The 17,827-nt window shown below is 36.4% G+C and overlaps 1 protein-coding gene and 1 long non-coding RNA gene across 3 annotated transcripts in view; one reads left to right on the forward strand and one right to left on the reverse strand.

Annotated features, from left to right (window-relative positions):
* The first annotated feature begins 374 nt into the window (after window positions 1-374).
* Window positions 375-9,162, forward strand: LOC134533181 (uncharacterized). Its single transcript, XR_010075257.1, has 4 exons — window positions 375-2,865; window positions 4,822-4,911; window positions 7,528-7,686; window positions 8,774-9,162. It is a non-coding gene; the product is annotated as an uncharacterized LOC134533181 (long non-coding RNA).
* A 3,379-nt stretch (window positions 9,163-12,541) lies between these two features.
* The window catches only part of LOC134533180 (intraflagellar transport protein 172 homolog), a 68,853-nt gene continuing 63,567 nt past the window's right edge, over window positions 12,542-17,827 (reverse strand). The window contains exons 29-31 of one of the 2 annotated variants that reach the window (XM_063370549.1): window positions 16,286-16,501; window positions 15,190-15,414; window positions 12,542-14,423 (exon numbers count right to left, since the gene is read on the reverse strand). In XM_063370549.1, the coding sequence (XP_063226619.1) occupies window positions 14,166-14,423; window positions 15,190-15,414; window positions 16,286-16,501 (699 nt within the window). In that variant the 3' untranslated portion in view covers window positions 12,542-14,165. The remainder of the gene's footprint in view (window positions 14,424-15,189; window positions 15,415-16,285; window positions 16,502-17,827) is intronic. The other variant, XM_063370550.1, reaches the window with a different exon arrangement.

The following is a 17,827-nucleotide window of genomic DNA, read 5'->3' on the forward strand; positions in this document are numbered from 1 at the left end:
TATTATTAATTTATTTTTGTTAAAAAAATTTACACTATTCTTAATTCAAATTTATTAAAATTGATTTTATATTTTTTAGTTTGGTTTTCTACATAAAGCATGTTTTTTAGTTTTTTTTTAAACTATTATTTATTTTAGTTTACTTAAAATTATAAACGTGTTACAGTTCCAAATATATATATTTTTATGTAATATTAATGTTCATGCATGATCCAGTAATTTAATTTGAATTTCCCGCCACCAAAGCTAAAGCAATTCAATTTGAATTTCCCGCCACCTGCGCGTAGCGCTTTGGTTCTGTTCACACCCGCTAGGAGCGCTGCAAACAGTGTATTCGCTATCTAACCTGGAAGATACCCTTCTATACTTCCCTCTGTATTCTGTGCGCGCAGTTTTGCAGCTTGAGCTACGTGTTATATGGCGCTTCGCGGAACAAATGATAAAGTTGCGTTCCGGGGCCCTATTCTTGACGCTGCTGGAAGAATTCCACTAGCGGAATTACTTGATTCCACCAGAAATTTTCTAAACCCTATTCTTGAACACTCGCTAGCGGAATTTTGTATCGGAATTACGTCACAATCTACCGGATTAATTCCGCCACCTCGTGAGCTGGCGGAATCACAATTCCGGTAGAGATTTGAGCGTTTTTTGTTCTTTGATACCATGATTTGTCCAAAATGGAGTCTCTGTTATGGTTCTGAAAAATATTTAAATCGTTTGTATGTTTGGTTACTTTAGGTTAGCTACATATCTCGTTTAATAATGCGTGTGTTTATATACTTATATTAGATTACTTCATTTAAAACCAGAAATAACTTATTCGCCTCATTATGTTATGTGATTATTCAGATAAAAATACGCCATGTGATGCTTTCAACCTTAAAATTCCTGTGTGCGTGGCGAGAAAACTTTTGTAACAATTTAACTAATATTTAATGTTTTAAGTATTATTACATTTGTTTGTGTGATTTGCAATGGCAGGTATTTAAATATTACGTTACGAAAGTTATATTTACCATCTTCCATTAAGTACTTAATATGGTACCTACTTAGTATTAAAAACATTAAAATTTTTGCTGTGTATAAATTTGTGGCTTATTTGACGTATATTTTGATAAATACAATACCGGTAACATAGTTTCCATATTACGTAATTCGTTTTTGACACCAAATATTGCAATCGTGTGTCATGTTTTGATGGAACAAAACTATAGTGGTAGTTAGATTATGCACATGTATTCGTTAAAAGTACATCCATCCCGGAATTGAAAAGTACTCGAAATGAGTCCATTTATATATGAATTTCCCACAGTGATAAGTGATTGTGAAAATAAAGGTTATTCTATTTACCCTTCCCTATCTTGCAAACAGAGCCAACATTCCTACCCCGCAAATAATATGATTGAAAACAACACACACCGATGAAAACCCACACAAGTATTATTAAATAAATTATGAAAGAAGATATAGTTGAAAGATTTTGTTGATAAATTCATGATTGTTTTCAAGAAGCCCCTACACCAAAAAATAACAAACTTTGGTAAAAGTTCTGTATTGCTTATCCAGGTGTATCCAGATATACCTTTGATTCTAATGGCATAATCCTGTACACCTGATCCTGTGTTATATGATGCTTATCTTTATCAGTGGGAAGGCGTGTAGCCCTGACTTGTTTCGCGCGAAAGCGCGAAACCTGATGTAAAAAATAAATTACATATATGATAAATAACTTCACATTTCGCGCTGTCGCGCGAAATGCGTCGGCGCTACGCGCCTGCCCACTGCAAAAAAATAAGCATCATGTACCACAGGATCAGGTTTACAGGATCATGCCAACAGGATCACAGGTTAACTTGGATACGCAATATGGAACTTATACCCATTTCCCCCCGCACCATGAGATAATTGCCAGATGATGTTTATAAAATTTTATAATTTTGTATTGACTTGCAGTTATAAAAATCTTAATGTGCACATTCACAATTGTTTGCTGAATCAAGAAACACCGCATAAAATTTATTTTCACCTCAAATTTTACACTAACATAAAAAGTTGCGGCGAAGTAAGCAGAAACAAACTAAGAAACGATTACTTTTAAGTGATAAGATTTTTAAATTCTATCAAGTAAGCAGAAACAATAAACTAAAAAACGAGTAATTTTAAGGGATAAGAATTGTAAATTTTAATAAAAAAAACCACATGAATTTGTAAATATTTTCGCAAATATTTGTATGTTTGTAGTACTTTTTCTAACATTAAATAAAGTTGTTCATTTCATAACACAATATATTTCCCCGATTTTTTTTTCATATAAGCCATACCATTCATTTTTAATTATTAGTTTTGTATTTATTATACATATTACATAACCTCCACGTCCATCAACTAGAGAAAAGATACGAGTATAATGAAAACATTTAACTTTTAATAATAAATGGTCCTTCCCTCGTTGTGATTGGCCTTCTACCAGTGACGTCAACACAATATTGAACGTTGCCACACTTCCATAAAGACATTTCATAAACCCGACAATGTTGATTCCGGTAGCAGCAGTAGCAGTTTCAAGAATAGACATTTAGCTGTCTAGCGGGTTGAAACTTGCGGATCATTCCGCTACCGGAATTATTCCGGTAGCGTCAAGAATAGGGCCCCCGGACTTGGTTTACCTGGTGTGTTATGTGAGGGACAGAATCGGTTTTTAAAATGACTCTACACGGTGCAAAATAAATGTTTGTCGCGGGAGTGTTGTTTGCGCGGGCCTGATGTGGACTTGTGGAGCTACCTATGAAGAAACTGCGTTTGAAGAATGAGCCCACTTTTTCCTTTAAGGGCTAATCCCCCTTATGTCGTCATGTCAATATGCAAGTAAGTGAAACAGGTCCAGCATGTTCCCCTGCCAGGGTAGTCCTGGATTTCACCGGGCTCTGTGCTCGGACGACCAGAGGGCAACACTCTTCATTGTCGTCACTGACGTGTTCACCCAATGGGTGGAAACGTTCAAAGTGACCAAATTCACATGCTGCCGTTACCCTCTACACCATTGAGCAAAGTAGTACTAGACAAAACTTTTAACGGCACAACAATGTTAAAATGTATCTGAAACATTGTACGTACTTAGCAAAATAAATATTGAAAAGAGAATTTTAGAAATGCATTTTCCTGTTGTATTTCTTCAAGAGGTCCTCACATACTGTCTGTGCTTGACCCCATCAGAACAGCTGCAGGGACGCAGCCTACCAGCTGCCAACCCGGGCGATGACACTCCCAGTAACCGCTCATTATGGCCCCGAGGCAGGACGTCAATAGAAGCACAATCAGGCCACTTGTAAACAGTCACGTGCTCGGTCAGGGTCTGGATGGTCGCTACCCACCCACCCCGCAGATGTGACCGCGGGTTCATCCAAAGCGGTTGTGGGGGGATGAATGCTTCTGCCTTGGCGCCCTCGTGGATAGGTGTCGTGGGATGAAAGTGGTCCTGGGAAGCTGGTGTGCTCAGAGCACATTGCTCTCCAGCGGGGTTGTCCTGAGCTGGGGGCTGAGGGCCTCTGTTGTCTCGTCAGCCTGGCGCAGGTCATCACTGCTACGTTCACTGACCTCACAGGCCCATGGCTGCGAACATGTGCTCGCTAGCCTACCTCCAACAGAGCTGAGCCCTGTCTGTGACTGGCGTGATAGTGCTCCCGACCCTGTGCGGTGTCGTATTGCATTGTGGATAATGCACACAGTTTAGTTTAGTATATTCTTTTGGGTTGTTCAAGTTAAATCTGTATTCACATAAGGATAACTTAAGTATATACTTGAAGAAGCTCAATAATTTACCATAAAGTACAACACAACAAAATTACAAAAGTAAATTGATGGATATTTAACATGATATGACAACTAAATTAATCATGGCCATTGTCATTAAGTTGTCATTTCATACTCGCTTTCTTTATTCCTGGCAGGGTCAATCCCAGAACTCTGACGGGCATTGCTCAGTGGCTGTGGAGGACCTAGACTGGGCCATTTACGTTTTACAGTGCTAATATTGTGTAGAAGGGCCTTACCGGGAGGCCTGGAGGTTACAGTATAGCCCCTAATAAAAAGACGGGAACATTATTTAAATAAACTCTCAAAAAACTGTTTTTGAACCAGTTTGTAACTTAAAATTTGACCATTATTTTTCTAATTTATTGTAGAAATTTTGATCTTTCTACGAAAATTATTCTCGGGTTATTTTTTATTAATGCTAACGACCAGATTCAGGTGAATTGCATTATTATACGAGGCAGTAATGTTTTTACTATATTAAATTATGAAAACTCAATTGAAATCTAAGGGGAATTGGTCAGCACTTAAAATTTGATGCTAGTAAAATAAATTTAAATGTTTGTTTTTCCTCATATTAATGCCTTTATTTTTCATGGGAAAACTAGACACAAGGATCATGAAAAAGAAAATGGGAGACGTGGGGCCCTGGGCAGTTGCCTGGCCCAGGAGCCACCCTGCCGTGGGTTGCACCTGCTCATTCAATCACTGCCTCATAATAGTCTTACTGGTCATGGGATCACAATCGAAGTAACCTGTGGTACTGCTTCTCTGAACCTGCTTGTTCTGCTGCTACCAGTTCTAGGATTTTCAATTACAAGTAATTCAAGTCAATTGATAAGTTCATTATCCTCATAGTTAACTTTAATTTAAATTAAATTTTTTTTACTTAAGTTAATATTGTACATAAATTATATGAATGCATATTTACATAGGTATTTTAAAACATGTCTTTATAATTTGTGATAACTTAATTCTATTGTTGCAAATGAAAATTAATTTTGTTTGCAGCTGGAATTGTTCTCACTTCAACTCATACACCGAAAGGTTGAGTTCTCAGCTTGTGGCTTCTTTGGGATAAAAAATTCTTTCATAACATCAGTAAGTATTATTTTAAATAGTGCAACTATTTGATAAATGTCATACATCAGTCACATCTACAAAATACTAGGGTATTTCAGGAGGGGGGAGGGGGGAATCTATTTGGGGATCAATGACAGATACTTACTTATTACAGAAATTTTATTATATACGATAACTACAACTGTATTATACTATTTAACATTATCACCATACACATTGATGTACTGTTAGTTATCACGACAACATTCTAAATATTTTGAAATACCTGGTTAAAAAAAATAACTACTGTCTGGGAATGAAGCCAATCTGTAGTAAAATTCATAAAAGTGCATTTTCATCATTGAAGTGGTGTGATGCAAGCCACTGTTTCATGTGTCTGAAGAGGTGTAATCAAATGATTCCAAATCATGGCACTTCACATTTGGTGGGATTTTCTATGACAGTGTTCTGCTGAGTAGCGGTCTAGTCAACTAACACGTTCCACTCCTCAATACCTTCTTAACACTACTCACAGCACTATAAAAATGACATTGCTATCTCCGCACATTCCTCGCACATAATGCAAACAGAAGTTTTTGAAGTGAAACTTCCTTGGGTGCGATGAGAAATTAAAAAATTAAAAAGCATAATTTTGATGCAACGATTTCGTCGAACACTGTTGTGAAACGTTTTTGATGCGAAAAGGATGGAGACTGAGTACTTGGCCAAAGAGATATAAATTGAGCACTATGTTATATAAATTTATGGGCTCATTTTCATTCTCCTCTTTGTGCAATGATTCGTACCGAGGGAGATAGATGAACAGAAGAATAAGACAGTGTGCACATGCGCTTGTTTCAGAAAATAGATATAGGTATCCTATACAGTCAGCTGCGAGTGCCTTGAATGTAATATTTTCTGCCAGCTCGCTCGCGTTCCTCCTTGTTCAACCAGCAGTGTAGAGAGTGCTGTTGAGACAGTCCTGCATTTTCACATAGACAGTGCCTCCTGTGATGAATTTCACATTTTTGTTCAGATATTTGGTATGTTCCAAATGGCAGAATTGTTTGAAGAAACAGTAACATGCACATTTGTTCTTAATGGTGTATTTCAACATTGACTAATATTTATTGTTAATTGATAATTATTTTACACCACCAGTTACTTGCATAGTCACAGCGGTGCTGCTCTCCTTGGTACAGAATATGATAAAATACCACTTATTTTGGGTGGTCATTTTAATGTGAATTCTGCATTGATGATTAGATAGCATTAATTAACTTTTTGCATGAAAAATTTAATTTAAATAAGATCCTGAAATGGCAACAACAATATCGGTTTTTACACGAAACTGGAATGTTAGTTAAAATTTACGTTTCATATTTTAGTTACCATAAAGCTATAATATTATTACTGTAAATATAGAGAAAATAAATTACAAATTTTTTCTGATATTTTGGCTATAATGTTTTCATTTTAATACTTTAAGTACTATTTCCTTAAATCCTATTAAAATTATTTTTTTTTATTTGGCTTCTCTCTCTCTCTCTCTCTCTCTCTCTCTCTGCTGTTTTACCCTTTACAATATACTTTTGAGCCGTGTTTGAATTGCCAAAGAAATTTAACTTGCATAACATGTACTGAATTACACGTGCTATTTTTTCTTTCTTTATAATTTACCTTCATATAAATTTTTTAAATTAATTTCATTCACCATTTCTTGGCTTGTGGGCTGAGTCCAGGTCCATGTAAATGATGGTGTGCTCTATGCTTCAACGGGCCTTGTAGCTGAAACATGGGGAACGCCATCATCTGCACACATGTGGTTCAAGCCAGCAACCAAGACGTAGTTAGTGACTGGCCGCTACTGTCTACTATATAGATTTACAGTCATTCAGTCAAAAGCATGCCTGCAGAGTGAGCCTTGGATAGTTTGATGCAGGCACTCCGCATGGTAGTTCCATATACTATTTTGGAAACCCCTGAGCATTATTATTTTAACAGGAATTAACAAATTGTAGCCATAAAGAGCATATAAGATATTTAAGTCAATCTTTCTTCATACCTTTCAAACAGATTCTGCAAACTAAACCCATACCATAAAATGTAGTCCTAATCACACCTTTTTACATCAATAGAGATGCCATTTTATTTATTCATCTGGAGTGTCTATTATTCTTAACAATTATAACTTAGGTATTTATGTGAATACTAATGCTAGGATTGTTGTTCAGTATAAAGTAATTCCACATTTTTAATCTAAAGAGTATAGCATTAAAATAGCTGCACTATATAAATAAATAATTTTAATTATAATATTAATTTTATAGGATAGAATATTTACAAATGGTATTTAAAAATTCTTAAATATCACTAGGGGATGAGCAAAGCTGCATTTTTAATTTCAAACCCATAGTTTTGGTACTTAATAAAGAAAGTACCTACTTCTTGATGAATTGTTATAAAGTGTAAAACATCTTGTAGGGATCTGAAAAATATATACATTTTTAAAGTGGAAAATTCTTTAAATTGAGGTATTAATGAGAGTTAACTGTATTCCTTTTCTTTTTCCATCCACCAACTAAAGAAAATAACAAGGTACCTAGGTATGTTCTTGGACTGCAATGTTATTCACTTAATAATTGTTTTCCCCAGGTGGTTGGTGTTATAGCTACATACTTGGTGATTCTTGTTCAGTTTCGACAATCTCTGGACAAAGAGGCTGTTTGTGACGTCCACAATCCAAACACAACACAGCTACATTCAAATTAGTAGACCATCTACCTCCAGCTTAAAAAAAAAAAAAAAAAAAAGGTATGCACTAGATCTTCAAACAGAGCAGTGATAGAACTGAATGGTGCCAAATTTCATTAATTCTGCGTTTCAATTATGTATCTTTCCTTTTTTACATGCTTTATATTAGCTTCACCTGTATGTTTGTCTGTCCGTCTGTAACTCTTTCGACTAAGTTTTCTTTTCTTGCAAAGCACATACTTTTACCAGTTTCAATTGTTCCTTCCTCTGTGCTAGCCTTTCAGCTTGCTTAACTATTTTTAATTTTACATGCTTTTTATTAGCTTCACCTGTATGTTTGTCTGTCCGTCTGTAACTCTTTCGACTAAGAGTGAGTGGCTTATCACTGTAAAATGTCCCACCAATTTTCATTACGTTCGTTAGCCGGGCGGTCTAAGGCGCGCGACTTCTGTGACGTCAGCTTTCGGATTCAGCGGTCGTGGGTTCTACTCCCGGCCACGCCGAAAAAAATTTTTTTTTCCGGTAAATTCTAAGATTATATCCATACATCTAACTGTAAATGATTCGGAGAGACTTTACCATTTCTTTGTGACGTTGCAACTCCAAATAGTTATCTCAGATGGTAATAGGTAGTGTCGGTAACTCATTTCCCTATGATAATTATACATAAATATAGTTTAAAAAACTAAAAAAAACATGCTTTTAAAGAATATCAAACTAAAAAGTTAAAAATAAATATAGTTTAAAAAACTAAAAAAACATGCTTTTAAAGAATATCAAACTAAAAAGTTAAAAATAAATATAGTTTAAAAAACTAAAGAAACATGCTTTTAAAGATTATCAAACTAAAAAGTAAAAAATAATTTTAAAATTTAATTTATGACAATAGTATATAAGCAATACTAGTATAAATGAGAAAAAAGCATGGGGCGCTTAATATAAAAAAAATATGGCACAAAGCGCCTCAAGCTTTTTTCTCATTTATACTAGTATTGCTTATATACTATTGTCATAAATTAAATTTTAAAATTATTTTTTACTTTTTAGTTTGATAATCTTTAAAAGCATGTTTCTTTAGTTTTTTAAACTATATTTATTTTAGCGATAAGAATCCAATGTAAATTTTTTCAAAAGCATCCACTTGCAGGTGAGAAGAGAAGCTGGAAGCTGACAACGCTAGCTGATCAGAGATGGATGTCAAGCTGCATTTGTCGACACCACACAAAGCCTGTTGATGTCGTATCAGCATTGGTGTCATGCTTCCATTTTTTGATATAGCTATGTCTAATGTCTAATTTGATTGTTTAATGGATTGTGCTTACAAGGCAGTTAGGTTTCAGCCAATTGAGGTATGGGTGAACAATGGATAGTACATTTTTTTTTTGCTTGGATGTCTATTCAAATAGTGTTTTTTTTTTTTTTTTTTTTTTTAAATTGCCTGTGTGATAGAATGTTAGTGAGTTGTACATTGTGAAAAATGTAATGTATGAATGCTGGAACATTAAATAAAAAATTAACATTTATAAGAGGAAAAAATGCATTAGACCTACAGTTTTATTGACCATCACGTTAAATTTATATCTTGATAACCATAAGCAAAGAATATGGCTATGAATACATGCCTAAGTATATACTTAAGAATATGTACTGTTTACAATAAGAATGTCTTTGTAAAACACATGTAATAGTATGCATGTTCAAATTTATGAACATATCAAGACAGTTTCATTATATTACTAAACTTTGATGATGTGTGATTCACGTACGTACAACCTACATAGGATTTTCGTTGATTTTACACTTAAAAATTATCAAGTATTTTTTTTTTAAGTGAAATTTGTTAGGGCTTGATGGGAGTAAAATTTCAAGGCTGAATTTTAATGCAACCTTTTTCTTGAAACATTGCTGTGAAATGATTTCTGACTCTAAACGGTTGCGGAGGGTGCAGAGAACTCTGCGGGCCGCGGGCAGTTCACGTTTAACCCTGCCATGCTGCAGGGATAGGCGGGTCAGCGGGTTGGAACCAGCCTGCTCCTGACGCCATCCCGACTTGGGCAAAGGGCAATACAACGGGATTTGAGGTTATTGTGCACGGTGCCACTAGCCATCTTCACAAGAAAATGTGCAAATCCGTATTGTTAAACAGTGTTATGAGTATTGTTTTAGCTGTGTAACTAAATATATTTTGCTGATATAATGATTCTCATGTTTTAGATTAACAGGGTAATTATTTGGCACATACATATTATTATTTGGTTAACTATATCACACACCATATTATAATTGAGCTCACGAATATGTATTGTAAATATGTTGAGTTTTTATTTTTACTTTGTGGCAATATGGTTATAATTAGGGATGGGATTTTCGAATCTTGGATTCGTCGAATATACCGAATCCTATGGATTCGAGGATTCGTAGGATCCGAGGTGGGATTCGAGGTGGGTTTTTAAGAGTTTTAGGTAGTAATTGATAATTGTAGTGCTGGGCGAAGTTTGAAAATTTAGAACCGAACCGAACCCTTACGTTCGGTTCGGTTCGAAACCTTTTAAAATATATTCGAAAAACCGAACGATCGTTTAAAAAAAAATACGTTTTTCTAATTTCTGACCCCCATTTGAGACCATTCACAAAACAGCTCAACAAAATTCTATTACTTGTAATATTCCGACTTTTATCGCATAATCGTCGCCTCAACAGTTTCAAGCGCAGACAAAATAAAAATAAAATTATGAATCGTCGCATAACTCGCATAGCATTTTTTCATATGGGCGCGCTTTGTTTTATGATTACTTTAGAGAATTTTGTATGCATTTGTCGTACTACGTAATATAAACTATCGTACAAATGCCAAAGGTATTGTATATTATACCTTTAACTATAGTGCGTGTACGAGAAGTGTTGTAAAATCACCAAAGATTGCGTACCCCATACGTTAAACTAAAGCGCATGTACGAGAACTCTCGTATTTCGGCAAAACTAACGTGATCAAGTTAACACAAGACAAATGCGGTAGGAAATGATTACGTAAATTACGTATTTTAAATTACTGGGATGTATTTATTTTCTTTGGCCTTTTTGGTTATAACAGTCAGGTAATGAAAATATTAATTTAATCTTGTGTATTAAAAGTACTGGTCCAGTAAATGTTACAGTACGGTACTAAGTTGACTAGCGTAGTCGCGGCAGCCATCATTATTTCTCGTGTTTTCTTTTTTCCGACGCAAATTTCTATAACCACACTTTTTACGTTACGTTTACAATATTATTGTTCTTGAGGTGATTTGCGATGAGCAGGCTAACGTCGTTTAAGTTTTCCAAATGGAGAAAAGATAATGACGACCCGGATGACCCAGAACCACCCCAAAAAAAAAACCGTCTAAAGTTTCTTCTAACGAGCAGCATTCTTCCAAGAAAACAGCAACTGCAGACAGCGGGTTTTGTAATGTAGATAGGTAACTTAATTCACATTCGCCTTTTTTTGATGTCCTATTAAAAAGTTTTACTTATTAAAAATGTTAGGTTATGTCTACCACAAAAATATGTTATGTGGCCTTATGCTGAATGTTCGTCATCTTTATAATATTTTTTTTTAAATGAAGGTTAGTGTACACTTAAAAAGGAATATAGTCTTTTTGAAATTTAGATGTAACTTCTTCACGAATTAAAAGTTGGTATATATATAAGCTAAGCTATATAATGTTTTAATTTTACATATGGCTGGAGAATCTTTCTTTCTCACCACTCAGTTAAAGACCAAAATGCTGGTCATCGGTTCATTTTAATTGAAAACAATTATTTCTGTATGAGGTTCGGTTCGGCTCGGCTCGGTTCGAAACCAGAGAACTGAGGTTCGTCCAGCTCTAGAAAATTGTAGGTATACCTAAACTATATTATAAAGGTAACGGTAATGGCACAAACATAAGATAAACTACGCTGCATTTTGTCAATTAGCATAACTACTCTATCATTTCCAACTTTCAATAATATAACATTGCAGAAAAAAACAACTTTTTTTAAATGGTGTCTGCTATACAAACATATTTTATTGAAAACATAGGAAGGATTAATTTAACAGAGAATTAGACAGATGCAAACTTACGTGTGTGGTTTTTGAGGTTATTTGTCTCTATTTTATATCAGGTGTATACACTATGCACTTATTTTATAATTTTATAAATACACATGTGATTTTTTTTAATACATAGGCCTATGTAATTTTTTAAAATGTGTGAATTTTTTTTAATAACATGTGGTGAAGTTTAGTGTGGGACTGGGATTCGAGATTCGATGACAAACACTGAGGATTCGAACAAGGATTCGGATTCGACCAAAATGTGGATTCGTCCCATCCCTAGTTATAATGTAAAGATTTACTGTGTTTTCTCGCATAATCGTCGCACATTTTATTCTAAAATCAAGTTTGAAAAGTAGGGGTGCGACGATCATGCGGAAAAATTTTTTTTTGTTAGATAAAAACAAAACCCATTCATGGAAAGTACGTTTATTTAAAAAGTGAAGTATAAAAGAGCAAGCCAACAATTTAAATTAATTTGAAGTCATGTAACAAAAACCTTTCTTCAACTTTAAATAGAAAAACAATATCTGTGATCCGAATGCAAGCAGGCCATCAGATGTAGTTACCTCGGCACTCGACAGAGAGCACGCGTTGTAAGCACTCGGCGAGATATCGATATTCAGCTACGTGTGCGCACTCTATACGGGAAGCAACATAACCAAACAGAGAGCGCGCGCTGCATGCACTTGGCGAGATATCGATACTCGGCTACGTGTGCACGCTCTATACGGGAAGCAACATAACCAAACATTAATGATTGCAACGAGCGCTGTCTACATTTTTTTAAACGGTACACCGCGGCGACACAGACGACCAGATGAAGGTTATAACGTTTAAAAGTCTTTAAAAGAAAATTTACATCAGACCACTTCGGATTTCTGTTAATTAAATAAGTAACATGTAATTGTCGAATTAATATTATATTTATATTTTTAAATACATTGTTTTAAACAGAAAAAATACCCACACAAAGCGCTCGGAATCTAATAGCGGGACCAAAAACATCATGCGAGGTTTATGCGATAGGTTTTTTTTTTATATCTAAATTTTGACGCCCTAAAATATGGGAGCGACGATTACGCAAGTGCGACGATTATGCGATAAAAGAGGGTACTGTGAGGAAGGTCTGTGTCGTCTAGTTTTCATGGTGGACATGTTACTCTTTGTTCATTAATTTGACGGCAGAACATTATCAATGCCTATGAACACATTGCAGTATGTCTATGTAGCCTATTGGCAAAATCTGTTGCACAATAACTCAATGATCAGGTGATATTTGTAGAACCACGAAATCGGTCTATTATATTGCTCGATAAAATCTAACCTGGACATAATATAAAATAAAACTAATTTATTATGATCAATTCTAGCCTGGATATTTACTAAAAAAATTTCCTTATGGTTTCAGTATTTCAACAGTGAGTAATATTTATTCTTAATTAATCAATATTGAACAATAATTATTGATACCCTGAGCAGTTATTTTAATTTTGTTCATTCATGTTTATTTAGAAGAATGGTCTTTCTCTCGCTGCTGTTTTACCCCTTTCTATATACTGTACATACTTAAGTCAAGGTTAGAATTGCCAAAGAAGTTTAACTTCTATCACGTGTACTGAGTTACACGTGCTCTTTTTTTCTCTCTCTCAGCTATATCTGTAAAGATCTTGAATCTATGTAATATTTAAATAATCTGTGCAAAGATGTTATACAATTGGCTTTATTCCTGACATTATGTGATAATACTTGGGGCCTTTTAACTATTTAGTCTTTTTTAAACATTTTGGTAGTTTCTAATTATTATTAGTGCATAAATATAAAATACTTTAAAGAATGAGCATCAAGTCATGAGAAATCTGTTCCCTTTATATTTATTTGTAACTACATACATCATGACCTGTATAAAACGAACAATAACAACAAAATAAAATCTGGAAAAAAAAAATCTGAACATATATTGCAATGTGCTCTTCTTTCTAAATACAGAAAATCTTATTCGTACACATAAGAAATGTTCAGGTCTCATTTAATAGATTTAGTATTTGCTGATATATATTAATTCACTTTCAAATGTGTTGAGTATAATATTAAGCTGATACATTGGTATAAAGTTATTCAAATCACTTTAGACAGGAAACTTTTTCAAATAGGCATATAATTAAAAATCCTAACAATATTTTTATAATTAAAATTCTTTGGAAATATATCACATGAAATGAGATCATGTTCACAATTCAAGCCTAAGTTACAAATCCATTACGGTTATTTATTGTGGCCATATAACATTTTCCACAAGACTCAAATCTGTTATTACCGAATTCTGCTGGACTCAACTCAAAATATATGCACTCTCTTCTACCTTTGGTTATAACCTCTAATAGCCTACATTGAAACATCTATCCAAACTTAATCTTGTAAATGTTCTGACTGGCATTTGGAGCCACGAGTCAGATTTGAATACTCAGTGCAGTAACATTCCCGGTGCGCCGCCGCACCACTCCTCGATGAAGGCCAGCACGTCCGTGACGACGCTGTCGGGCGCCATCTTGGCAGCCATCAGCAGCTTGTTCCAGTCGTCGCGGTTGGCCAGCCTGCCCGGGCGCCCCAGCTCCACGGGGTTGCGACCCCTGCGGGCCAGCACCGGGAACCCGGAGACCACGCAGGCCGGGGCGTCGCCCAGCTTGGCCGCGTACACCCCGCGATCGTCCAGCGGCAGAACCTGCGGCAAGCGGGTGGGTCTGATCGCTCATTATGGCCGCTTGCGTCAAATTAGACGTGCCCCGAGTCCTACGGCACATGGCTTAAAAATCACAGTTAGGGATCTTCTGTTGAAGAAAATGGTTAAACAGTGTAAAAAATAACTATTTTTCTTTTAAAATTCTTCAAAATTTCACAAAGATTATTTGGAGTTTACAATTTTCAACTTCCACCATTATATTTTTCTCTTTATTTAAATAATTAAATTTTGGTACATTCATCAAAATTTTAGTATATACATGAAAAACAGTAATAGTATAAAAAAACTAAATTTCACATGCAACATTTTAAGTTTATAAAAATGCTTGAAGGAAACAAACATTCGTATATTTTTCCACCTGGTATTTTTCAAACCTTCTAAAAAATATTTTTATAAAAATGCATACTGTAAAGATGTAAAATAGAATGCAAAAAACTAGACAAACCAATTAGATATTTACAACCCTCTCAAAAAAAAAATATATATATATATCTGCAACAGTACAAAGTGCTAAGTGTAAATTGAGAACGTCTTGACTCCCTTCAAGGCGATCCGGGGTGGATAACCAACAAGACCTTCCTGAATTATTCCAATTCAAATCTTCACGAACAGCTGATATAGCTTTTCATGACTCCACACATACAAACTTAATCTCTTCCCACCCGGCGGGTGGTGCCCTGCTCTTGGGTTACCTACGTATCCAGTACACATTAAGGACATCAGAGAGGCACAACAAACAGCTCATGACCTGGTCGACGCGCTGGTCCATGGAGACGGCCAGCACCCACTCCTTCACCTCCTCGTGCTGCTGGGGCGAGAGGAAGGGCGCGGCCGGCAGGGGGATCTCCGCGGGGAAGTCGGTGCAGCCCAGGTCCGTGTGGTCCACCAGCTCCAGGTTGCCTTCCTCCATCGCCTCGCTCAGGTCCAGATAGTGGTTCAGGAACACAAACGCCTCGCTCTCGCGCTCCACAGCCTGCCGACAAGCAACACGCTTCCCGCTTTGGACGTCCCTCTGGCCTCTGTACATGACCATGTGACGTCAAACACTTCTGTGAATACTGTTGTAATTTTTTGAATTCAATATCAAGTTATTCATAAATTTTATTTAGTTTTTAAATCAATTTTAAACATATAGCAAAACTATTTTTTTACACTTCACACAAACTGACAAAAAATTGGTGCAAAAAAAAATATATATATATATAGTTTATGCTTTTATTCAGAAATCTATAATATTATGTCTTAAGTGAATACATTAATTTCGTTAATATTTATGGTTTTTTCAAAGTAAATAAAGCAGTCTATAACTGATACTATACAGATGTGGCTAAAGACCTACAGAGAAATAAGAGAAATATTGCAAGTAAACGTATAAGTGCAATGAGTTAGGGCTTGGAACATTTCAGTTAAAATAATGTTTTGCTGTACTTTCAGTTTTCATATTTATAACTTTATCATAAACTAAGAAACTTATGGAATGTTTAAGTTGCAGTTTGTTGTTTAACATTCATCCATATATGTATAATAGTTTTCTGTTAACATTTTAATTATCGCACCATGAAATGTTAACGCAACTGCTCAACGTAATTGGGTTTGATATGTACTTATTTTATTAGCTTACACGTGTTTTAATTTTTATTGATGATAAAGACGAAATATGCTTTTTAATAACACCATAAAATCTTGACTCTAGTAATGGCAGACACTTTCATTTTTCAGTACTATCAGCCCAAAATTAACAGGTGGGTTGTAAACTCCAGAAACGTGATTCAAATAAATATCGGCAAAATCGACTTCTGGAGATTCGTATCGGCTGAAGCTCTAGCGAGTAGCGACGTGCGCACCTTGCAGTCCGTGCCGGCCTCGTAGAAAGCCTTGTCTGCGGGGATGACATCCGTGTGCCTGAGCATGGCCACCGACAGCTTGGTCGTGAGCTGGTCCAGGGCCTTGGCGCTCCGGAAGGCACACCGGCTCGCGAAGTAGTGGCAGATCAGCAGGAGCTCCTCGAACTCTTGCTGCAGCGGCCGGGCCAAGTCCGACACCGTCTGCATGCCTTCTGTCTGCACAGCGTGCCAGGGAAACTTAGCTCGCAAGGGAGTTACACACTTAAAAAACCAGCATGCCACAGTACCAGTAACGTGTCAGAGAATCACACATGTACTAGGGTGTCTGCATGAACCGTGAACCAATTTCAGGATTTTTAAAGACCTCTTAGTAAAATTTTATATCAAAACAATATATTTGGTCTCACAAAACAACACATTTGGAATTTATCTACTTTAATAACCCTATATACACGGTTTGTTCGGAAAGTAATAGGACTGAGTCGATTTAAAAAAATTTATTGAGCCAATAGTTACAATTCTTTAAAAACTTTCAAAGTAGGCTCCTTCTGCGTCGATGCAGCGCTGTCACCGCGATTTGCAAGCATTGAAGGCATCACGGAAGGCATTCTCCGGAATAGCCTTGAGAGCCGCGGTGCAAGCTGCTTGAATCCCCTCTGTCGTTTCAAAATGCTCGCCTTTCATCGGCCTTTTCAAGCGAGGAAACAAAAAGAAGTCCGGGGAGGCCACATCTGGGCTGTAGGCCGGCTGCGGAAGCGTTGGGATGCCGGCCTTGGTCAGGTAGCTGTTCACAAGAAAGGCGGTGCGAGCCGCAATTTCTGGTCATCAGTGAGCACTTTTGGGACCATCTTCGCGCACACCTTGCGCATGTTCAAATGCTCCGTCACAATGTCATGAACCACAGATTTTGGTAAATTTAACATCTGGGGAACTAAACGAATACTCAGTCGACAGTCTGAGTTCAAAACTTTGCGCACACAAGTCACGTTGTCGGGGTTTGTCGAAGTCGAAGGTCTTCCAGCACGGTCTTCATCGGCGACCTCTTCCCGGCCCTCCGAAAAGGCCTTGTGCCACCGAAACACACCACTATTTGCTAAAGCATCATCTGGGTAAGCCTGCTTGATCATGTCAAACGTCTCTGTCACAGATTGACCGAGTTTCACACAGAATTTAATCGCGTACCTCTGCTCTAACGATTCCTGCATTTTCGGCTTGCACCACTCACAGAAACACGTCGCGCGAAAAAGCCTGTCCTGACTCTCCAGCTGCTCGGAGACAACTGACCAGCCGCTCGTTCGTTAGCTAGGAACCCCCTCTACCGAATCCAGTCAGTGCGCGCACGCTCCCAAGTACAGTCGCGGCGGAAGAAAATCAGTCCTATTTCTTTCCGGACAAACCCTGTACTTTCCATTCAGCTCATTTTATAGAGTCAACAGCAATAGACTCATCAATGCTGAACACACAATCTATTGAGTATGGGTAGTACATGGATACATGTTTTTTATACATTCATTTATAGACATGCCGAAAGGTAAAATACAA

The sequence above is a fragment of the Bacillus rossius genome, chromosome 6, assembly GCF_032445375.1.
Source record: "Bacillus rossius redtenbacheri isolate Brsri chromosome 6, Brsri_v3, whole genome shotgun sequence".
In the NCBI taxonomy this organism is placed as follows: Eukaryota; Metazoa; Arthropoda; class Insecta; order Phasmatodea; family Bacillidae; genus Bacillus; species Bacillus rossius.